Here is a 10,431-nt window from a genome sequence, read left to right as displayed (position 1 = left end):
TATGTCCTTACTGAGGCTTCACAGAAGGATGCTGAAGTTTTTGAGTAGGTTCCAGTCAGAGATAGCTATGAATTCCAATAAACTTTGGGTAGAAAATGTCATTTGTATCCAGAAAGAGAACTATGGAGATGATTGAATGCAAATCAACACATGCTATGTTCACTTCTTTTTTCCATTTTGTTTTCTCTCCTGTGGTTTCCTCTTTTGTGCTGATTTTTCCTCTCTCAACATAAAGAAATGTGTATCTAAAAAGTTAATATACATGTATAACCAAAAAAAAAAAAAAAAAAAAAGAAAGAAAGAAAAAAAAACTAAAAAAAAAAAAAAAAGATGAGCATAAACAAATCACACCTGTTCAAGAAATTTTAAGCAAATAAGACATTGAGATACTAGACAGATTAAGCCTTCAACCAATGGAATGAAGCTTTCTTGAAAGGAGGAAATTTTTTTCTTTTCACTTTTTGATTTTATATCCCCTGCTCTTTAACATGTGCTTGTTATAATGGGCCAGGACAAAAACTAAACATGAATTTATTGTGATCCATTCTATAGAAAAACCAGTACAAGTATGATATGCTATGATGAAGAAGAATATATAATCAATAATATCTACCAATTCACAGGCAGCATAAATAAAACATGGAAAAAGATAACTCAAGATTACAAGGGTTATTCTTTAGAATCCTGAAACCTAATAAGTTTCAAAAAAAATACAAAACAAAACCTCTTAACAGCAATCTAATTTAATCCTTTGCATGATTAATTCAAATAGGTAGTTCAAATTATAAAACATCTCTACATGTAAAAGGATTAATGAGGGCAGAGAAAAGAGGAAGGACAACACCAGTGTAAAGAGATGGTTTTAATAAAGCATGGAAAGCAGCTGACTTCACAGATCATTAGAAATCCCCACTTAAAAAAAAAAAAAAAATGAAATTATCGCAGAGTGGGTACAGGTTCTCACATTGCAGTTATCTATTTGTAGCCTAGAGTGTTTTGGATCATTAACAAGAACATTATGTTATTGTGAAACCAAATAAAGATGATGTATAACAATTCCTGCTGGATTCAGCATCCAAAATGACAGAAACACCACATTTTGTAACTATATTTTTGTCACAATATTTTGCCCTATTTGTCAACTTTCCCAAATCCTCCAGGGTGCCCTAATTACCTCAAGAAAGGGAAAATGTCACCTCAATTAATGACCAACATGAATTATTTGTTTTTCCAACAATACAATCTTTTTAAAAAATGCAAATTTAAATAATATGATGTGCTCTATTCTTTTCTGGTAAAAAGGGCTTGTTTATTTTTTTGGCACCTGTATTTAATTCTGAGTGGAGAAAGAAGATGAAATACTTGCTACGTTCAGCAAGGAGAACTGGTGAGAATATGGTATGTCTTATGACAAGAAAAATAGGCAAATTAATCAGATTTTCTTTATTCTAGTGTAAGCCACATTAGAACAATGGGAGAATATCCTGGTAATGCAACACTATTTCTGAGAAACCATTCTGGGTACCTACACTGTGTGGTCCTCCTATGATGCACAAACAAGAAAAGACTTCAGATATCCAAAGATACCATCCACCATGGGAGGAGCACATTTTGAATTATACAGGTCATCACATAGCAAATATTAAAACAATTTACTAAGACTTATATAGACCCTTATTTTTTGTTTCTTTAACCATTGTTTTAGTTTAGAAAATAAACACAAACTTTGTACATTTTATTTATAAACCAAAACAAAATAACCTAGTTTCTCAGATGTGATGTATCTTTTCTTCTCTATTTCCTATGTAAAACATTGGGAAGATCTACTAAAATTAAAATTTTAAAAAATAAACATGTATTTAATCAGTTTTGTGAAACATTCTTGTTTCCTGTAACACAAGCCATCTGACACCATATATTTCCAATTATCCAAACATTAATGATATGACTTTTCTGGAGGGGGATAGAAAACTGGGCCATCTTCACAGACAGAGAGCCCATGACTCATCAAAGTCTCATCAGTCAATAAAGCATCTTGCAGGAAGGGAGGATCTACCTCTGGGTCAGTACAATTTCTCAACTGTAGGTCTTTAGTGAAACAGAATTCAATTTGACCAAGAGTTTGTGTTTCTTCTTCCTAGAAATTAAAAAAAAAAAAAAAAAAAAAAGATTTTTTTCCCACCAGAAAACATGTCCTTGTTTTGTTCCCCCCACCAAAATCACACAGAATTATGAGGAACATGATATGAGAGGGCAATAGACTTGGAATGAGAAAGACCTGGCTTTAACACTTAATAACTATGATCCTTCAACAGCTGTATGACATCCCTTCCCAGTTCTAAATTTATGATCGCATGAATGTTAGAATTGAAAGAAACTTTGAGGATTAAGTGTTCAATCACTTGATTGTCAAGGTGAGGAAATAGAAGCCAAGTGATTTAAGTGATTTCCAGAGTTACTGATGACCTCTTAGTCGCTAAATCCAAAGGTCTTTTCTATATATATTGCTCATCACCCTCTTCTCTCCCCAGTTTCTCCTATCAGAGAATCTGCTTAGTCTCCTTTGCTGAAACCTCATCCGGAGATTATAGCATTAGTCCTGGGCCTCTTTTCTCCTCCCTCTATACAGCTTCACTTGGTGATTTCACAAGCTCCCATGGATTTAATTACTATCTGTAGGCTGATGATCCTCAAATCTACCAATCTTGCTTTAAATTCTGCCAACTTCTAATTTTGCATCTTTACCTGCCTTTCTGACATCTCAAATTGAATATCCAGTAGACATCTTATAAACTCAAAACATCTAAAACAGAAATCATTATTTTTTCTCCTTGTACCTTCCCAATGATAGTAGAGGGCAACATTGTTCTTCCAGTCCCTCAGATTCATAATTTAGGAATAATTCTAGATTCCTCTTATTTTCCTATATCCAATTTGTTGCCAAAGTTTATTCCATTTTTGCAACATCTCCAGTGCAAATTTTTATCACCTCATGTTTGGATTACTGCAATAGTTAGCTAAACTTTCTCTCTACCAATTCATTTTCCATTTAGCCACTAAAGTGCTCTTTTAAAAGTTCAGGTTAACTCCCTATTCAATAAACTCCAGTGGCTCCCTAACTACATCTGGATAAAATACAAAATCCTCTGCTTGACATTTAATGCCCTTCAAAATAAAGGCACCCTCATCTTTTTAGTCTTCTTATGCTTTATTTTCTTTGCTTCAGAGACACCAACTTCCTCATTGTTCCCTAAACAACATATTCTATCTCATCTCTGGGCATTTCAATAACTATCCCCATTTCTGGAATTCTTTCTCTCATTTCTGTCTATTCCTGGCTATCTTCTAAATAGAATCCTATCTTCTACAGGAAACCTGTCCCAACCTCTATTATTTCTAGTTCCTTCCCTCTTGTAATTATTTCCTATTTATCCTGTATACATTTTATTTGTACATATTTATTTATTATTTCTCTCATTAGATTGTGGACTCCTTGTGAGCAGGAGCTGTCCTTTGCCTCTTCTTGTTTCTCTAGCGTTTAGTACAAGGCTTGATACATAGACAGTGAATATTTACTGACATCCCTAAATTATTCAGTTACTTGAATTATTCAGATCCAAAAATAGAACCTATACTTTGCTAATGTCAAATTCTCTTCTTTCTTTATTATCATTAATTGGTTGTAAAATCTGTAGAGATCATCCATTCAAGTTGCATCCTAGGCTTTGAGGCTATACCTATAAAGAACCGAGGCAGTTCCTAAATCAAGCTGGAAGAACATCTATCAATACAGTGCCTGCCCTGCAAGGACTACTTTGGATTAAAACCAACCAATGGTAAAGCTGGAGAACAGCAACTGAAAAGAGTCTTCTAAGTGCAAACATTGTTTTCTTATATTTATGGCTTTTTTTGAAGACTAAAAGTGAAGTCCCAAAGCCTTATTTTGAATTGTGTAGGGAGGAATTTTTATTTTTTTGGTTCATTAAAATTTTATCATAAAAAAGTTTGTGTATATATACAAATAATATTAGCTAGACACAAACACACACACCCGACATGTGCAATTATTTTTCTTGAGCATATGTATGCAGAACCTCTGGCCAAATAAGCCCTTTATGAAATATTTACTACTCAAACTATTTGGAAAATCACTACTTTAGTTTGATGCCATGGAATAATTATGGGGAAAAAATGTATTAAACCTGCCATCAAGCCACTCCCTTCTAAAATAAAGCTTTTAAAAATCAAATGCAAAAGCACTTGTTCTTCAACTTTTCATACATTAGAAGATGTTTAGCAAATCATATCCACTAAGAAGCTTCTCTTTATTTAATCATAAATGCTGTTTTTGACTACAAGAATTTTTCTTTTATCTTAGAGAAAGCCTTTGTCTAAGAAGCAGTCATTTTTTAGCCTCTGAAATTATATCTAAAACAGAAATCACATGTAGGAAAGGGAACCTTAGTCTTTTGAATTTAGACAGTGTCAAATTTACAGAATGTCCTTGGGAAGAGAAACAACAGTACTTAGTGCCTAGTTGAGGGGGTTATAAAGGAGGAAGGCAGAAGATGAAAATTGTAAGCTCCCTCCTAGAAGTCTGGAGAAGCTCCTTCTCTACCCATTCTTTCACCCCCCTTTATATTCTGAGCAGAAGCAGCCCTATGCTGATGTGCTACAATCTTTCTCTGTCCAGACATCAATTAAGGAAGCCTTTTTGGACATACTTGCTTCAGATAGTTCATGGTACATGCCCCATATCTAAAACCTCCCAATTATAGCTCTATATACTCTATAGTACATCGATCAGTATATACAAATATCTATCAATATATACAAATATCTACCAGAATATATATTATATATATATATATATAATACATAAATATATTATATATAATATATAAATATATTAGCATATACAAATATCTATCAGAATATACTTATATGTATAGCTATCAGAACATAAAATACATAAGTATATACATCAATTTATTTCTATATATTAATATATACACATAGATGTAGTGGACCAGAGGTTGAAAAAGATTCTAATTCTATCTTCACTCCGACTTATTAGTGAGATCTTGGGACTATGGACTTAATTTCTGAAAGTCTGTTTCTTCATCATTAAAATTGGAACAATTATATTTGCCTCCCCTTCCAGAAAGCTAAAAAGAAATTACATTTAAAAATATTAAACTACAGAACTGTCAGGCAACTGTTGCTACATATGTTTTAAGTAATTATTGCCATTAAAAAGGAAGGTCTTCTTTCCTCAAGCCATTACTTCTTGTCTTAATGCAGAATGTAAGGTTTTTGTAAACTACGTTTGCACTCTAAAACTTTAGTAATTTAGGTTGAAATACAATAGAAGCAATCTACTAGATATTTAAATGAGAGATAGGATAAAATTAAGGCAATATAAAAATAAAATCAATAAATCAGTTTTTAAACATCTAAAAGTAAATTTATTACGGTTTAGTGTTATTTACATATTTAACATTTTTTCTTAGTTCAGTTCCTATGAGAAACCAAAAATTACTATGTCTTATAAACATAGAAAAACTGAAAGCCACACAACTATGGGAAGAGAATACTACTGGCCAATTAGTCTCTTTCAAACCTCTAATTTAAAAATTAAAGATTAAAATTAAAAACTAAGCAGATTTAAGACTACAGGTGCCTTCCATTCACTGGGCTTGACTTCTGAGGAGTGTACCAACTTACAATTCTTCTACTTCAACCCTTCTTTAAGAAGTTCTATTTCTTTCTGAACAGATAGGACTAATGAAATGTTTAATTGGTATGGAAAGAGAAAAGAAATTATTTGAAGGAGCATTACCAAGCTCAATGAAAGGGTCAACATGGTTTTCCATGTTGAAATAGATGAAAAAGAAAGAAAAAAAATATTTTACCTGTTCTGGAGGAAGGCACTGAATTTTTGGTGTTACTCCATACACACTTGTAAGGGCATTCTTAATGTCTGCAATCTGAAATTTAAGTAAATTAATTAGTATCAACTATTTAGATTTATGTAACTATTTATATTCTTTGGATTCAGACCCATTTCATTCTGAAATTCCTCATTATATTGTAGCATAATACTATATGTCCATGAGATACACATATGATTATCAATGACATGATAAACTGTTAATTTCATCTCAAATCAATCAGTTTACTAAAGTGTCTCCCATGTGCATAGAACTGTGCTCGGTACTTAGCTTACAAAGAGAAAAATTTTCTGTGATCAGAAAATTTATTGTGTTCTATTGGGGAGAAGCTTCAACAAATCTCCCAGTATAAATGCTGTTATATCTTTAAGAGGATTTAATAAACTGAGGTTGAATAGCTCAGTTACTTGATTTACTGATGAAAGATCTTACCACGTAGCAATTAATGTGGAAATTTCGGAGCATATTCCTTTTTTCCTTAGAATCGGGCATAAGAGTGAATAAGGAAAATGCACTAATAAGTAGAGAGAAACAAGCAAGCAAATGTGGTCAACCTCAAATCTTTGTTATGAGTATACTATGACACAGAATGTAAGGTGAAAGAGAGTTCTCATACTTTAAGGACAAAATAAGGATGGGGAGGGGAAACCATTTAGCTAGGAGTATTAGGGAAGCATTCATGGAGCAAGTAACACTTTAACTAATCTTTGAAGAAAGGGAAGGCTTTTTGATAAGTGATAATGATGGAGTACATACCAGACAAATGCATGGAGGTAGAAGATAGCAGACCAAGGATAAAGAACAATTATACTTGACTATAACTTCCAATAATAACAACAACTAGAATTTATATAGTGCCCATTATGTGTCAGGTACTGTATGAAATACTATTCAAAAATTATTTCAATTGATCCTCACAACAACCCTGAAAGTTAGCTGTTATTATACCTATTTTATAGATGATGAAATTGAGGCCAAAAAAAAAAAAAAAAAAAAAAGATTGAGTAAAAAAATCACACAGCTAGTAAGAAGCTGGGGCTGGTTTTGACCTTTGGTCTTGCTGAGACCAAGTATTCTATCTACTGTGCTACTTGCATGCCTGGTTAGGATGTAGAAAGAAAGCAAAGAAATGAAAAATTCTAAAAGGAAAAAGCATGTCTTCAACCACAACTGTCCCAGGATCCATTTATTAGGGACTTAACTTCATATACAAGTCTCAAAAGTTGAATTTCGCATTCTCTTTCTTCCAACTTATCTTGCTGCTTTGTCTCAATTTTTTTTTGCTAATTATGCTTTCTTTTTTAAAAATAACTTTTTATTTTCAAAACACAAGATAGTTTTCAACATTCACTCCTGCTAAACCCTTTGTTCCAAATTCTTCTCCCTTCCTTCTCCTCACCCTTACCCAGACAGCAAATAATTTATATGTTAAACTTATGTAATTTTTCTGTATATGTTTCTACATTTATCAAGTTGCACAAGAAAAAATCAGATCAAAAAGGAAAAAGAGAAAGAAAAATAAATCATTCTGCTTTCATTGTCTCTTTTCCCCAATAACCATGAAACCTTTCTCATTCCTACAAGCTCTTTTTCCTTCCTCCCATCATTCTTCCTGCCTAACCTCATTTCAGTTACAGAAATGTCAAAACTGGCAAGGATTTTTGAGTTTATCTCGTCCAATATACACATGAACAAGAATCTCCTCTGGAACATTATCACTACAATAGCCACACCACTACAAGTGCTCAGCCAGTCTCTGATGGACACTCTGATGGAGTGAATGAGAAATTACTGCACTTGAAGCAAGCCTGTCAGATCTAGTTAGTAGGGAAATTTTCTTCAAGCCAGAATCTATCAGCTGATCCTGCTTCTAGTTTTATCCTCAAAAACCAAATAGAATAAATCTAATCCCTTTTCAGCATATTAACTTTTTCAAAATTTTGAAAATACCTATTAAAGACTTCCTAAATCTTCTCCTGGCTAAATATCCCCAGATCTTTCAACCAATTCAGAATTTGAGCTCAAATCTTAATGTAGTATTCTAGATGTGGCCTGAGCAGAGTAAAACAATACCCTTGTTTCATTCATTCTGGATATCATACCTCTTTTATAATGCAGCCTAAAATCACAAACCTTTTTCCCTTCCTGTTGCCAAGTCTCTCTGTGAACATAAGTTGAATTTTCAGTATGTTATCAGTCACATACACACCCTCTCTTTTACATCTTCAAATCCTGTCTTTGCCACTTATTCCCTTTATCACCTTGATTAAATCACTTAAAATTCCTGAGCCTGTTTCCTTATCTATAAAATAAGAAGGTTAAACTTAATGGTCTTATCTAGTTCTTCAACTATGATTCTATGACCCCACATATTCAATCAATGCTCAAATTTTGTTAATTCTGTATCTACCCTCTCTTCTCTACTCATACAGCCCCCAAATGAGGTCAGGCCCATATCAGCTCTCTCCTGGACTATGCAATAGCCTTCTAAATTGTTTTTCTGTCTGACTTATCTCTTTTTTTCTAATTGATCTTCCACTATCTGCTAATGTGATAATACCAAAAAAAGCACATATTTGATCAGGTCACTATCTTGCTCAGGAAGCTATCCTGGCAGCCTAGGGATCTAGTACAAACTCCTCTGTCCCTCAACCCCTGGATCCACCCTTCTTTTCCAACCTTATTTTACATCATACTCTTCACTCACTTCCCCGTCAGCCTTCTGGCTATTCCATATTCATAACACTATATACCTATTCACTCTCTCCCCACTATTTTATATTTTTTTTTGCACTGATTATCTTCTTTACTAGTTGGAATGTACTCCTTTCTTACTTTTGCCTCTTAGAATCAAGTTATCTTCAAAGCTTAGCTTTCCTCTGTGAAGTCTTTTTTTGGTTTTCTTTTCTCTACCCCTAACTCTTGGTGTTTCCCTCAAAATTGGCTTGTGCTTATTTTATATATATTTATTTTGCAAATGTAAATTACTTCATGCAATTGACTTTCATTTTTGCCTTTCTATACCCATAAATCTCTCTCATTGCCTATTACATAGGTATTTAATAAATGCTTATGAGTTAATTGATCAATATTAACTCCTTAAAGATTTGTTACTTAACCTCTGTTGTCTTAGTTTCTTCAACTGTAAAATGGGAATAACAATAACATCTATCCACCACAGTGGTGAGGATCAGATGAGATTATAATAACCCTAAAGTGCTAAAGTGATGATGATGATGTCATTCTGGACACAAATATATATTATAATGGAAAGATTATAATTACCCAGAGATAATTGTTTTAAAGAAAAATTGTACTTCTTGTTTTTCTCTGGCAACTAAGAATGTCAGCTGGAATCCCCTCCACTAGAAAATATGAAGGACTGTTTTCCATTTTGCATTCCCAGTAACTAATATAATGTCTTGCACATAGAAGACACTTGCTAATTACTTGCTGGATTATGCTAGAATGGAGTGGATTGGAAGGTGGTTATAAGTTGGAAGACAACCAGTAGAAAGAAAGCCAAAAGAACTGACTCATTTCACAAAGCTAAATAACTGTCAGAGACTTTCCATCTAAGCCAGTGAAATCTTAGGAATTAAATGTTTGTAATCACTGAATCATTTAAACAGTCTTGATTTTGTATTCAGCATCCACTGGAAAAAAACACTAAAAATGAAAATTTGCATGTAGACACAAAGAGGAAATGAAAGACAGTTTGAGCTGAACAGCTCAGAAAACATAATTCTTGCTTACTTAAGGCTGAGATGTTTTCAGAGCTGTTGATCATCTTACTTGGCATTTTGTTAACTCAGGCTTAAAAATAGGAAACTCACCTGGTAGAATGAGATAGATGGCTCTATACCTAACTTCAGGAGTATACTAAAATTAAAGACAAAAACAAATAAAAACAATGGTATTATTCAGCTTTAAAACTCAGTTATATTTTCTTTACTTTAGTCAAAATATTATCCATGATATACAAATAAATTAAGTCTAAAATAGATAAGAATTAGTGCTAGAAGACAGATTAGATATAGTAAACATGATGCATCCATGGGGCCTTTGACTCCAGATCTAACACTCTAGACCCTGAGCTCCTCGAAAGCAGAAGCTGTTTTTTGCCTTTTTTCTGTATCCCGAGTGCTTAGCATAATGTTTGCACATACTAAGCCCTTAATAAACATTCATTAATTCAGTGCTATATGAATAAATGCTCTTAATAGGATTGTTGCTGTTGAGTTTTCATTCTTTTTGTTTCATTCTCTCCTCCTGATCCCATTTGGGGTTTTCTTGGCAAAGATACTAGAGTAGTTTGCCATTTTCTTCTCTATCTCATTTGACAAATGAGGAAACTGAGGTAAATAGGACTAAATAACTTGTCCAAGATCACTCAGCTAATATCTGAGGCTGGATCTGAACCAAGCTCAAAACTCTATTCACTGCACTACCCAGCTGCCAATGGGATTACTTTTTC

General features: G+C 33.2%; 1 protein-coding gene across 2 annotated transcripts in view; it reads right to left on the bottom strand.

The window, feature by feature from the left end:
- Positions 1 to 847: 847 nt before the first annotated feature.
- Positions 848 to 10,431, bottom strand: part of RNASET2 (ribonuclease T2) — a 54,386-nt gene continuing 44,802 nt past the window's right edge. For both annotated transcript variants that reach the window (XM_074309342.1, XM_074309343.1), the window contains exons 8-10: positions 9,791 to 9,836; positions 5,916 to 5,990; positions 848 to 2,137 (exon numbers count right to left, since the gene is read on the bottom strand). In XM_074309342.1, the coding sequence (XP_074165443.1) occupies positions 1,937 to 2,137; positions 5,916 to 5,990; positions 9,791 to 9,836 (322 nt within the window). In that variant the 3' untranslated portion in view covers positions 848 to 1,936. The remainder of the gene's footprint in view (positions 2,138 to 5,915; positions 5,991 to 9,790; positions 9,837 to 10,431) is intronic.

The sequence above is a fragment of the Sminthopsis crassicaudata genome, chromosome 4 (assembly GCF_048593235.1).
Source record: "Sminthopsis crassicaudata isolate SCR6 chromosome 4, ASM4859323v1, whole genome shotgun sequence".
NCBI classification, from domain to species: domain Eukaryota; kingdom Metazoa; phylum Chordata; class Mammalia; order Dasyuromorphia; family Dasyuridae; genus Sminthopsis; species Sminthopsis crassicaudata.
Note: the sequence above shows the minus strand (reverse complement) of the source record. Positions and strands in the feature narration are given on the sequence as shown.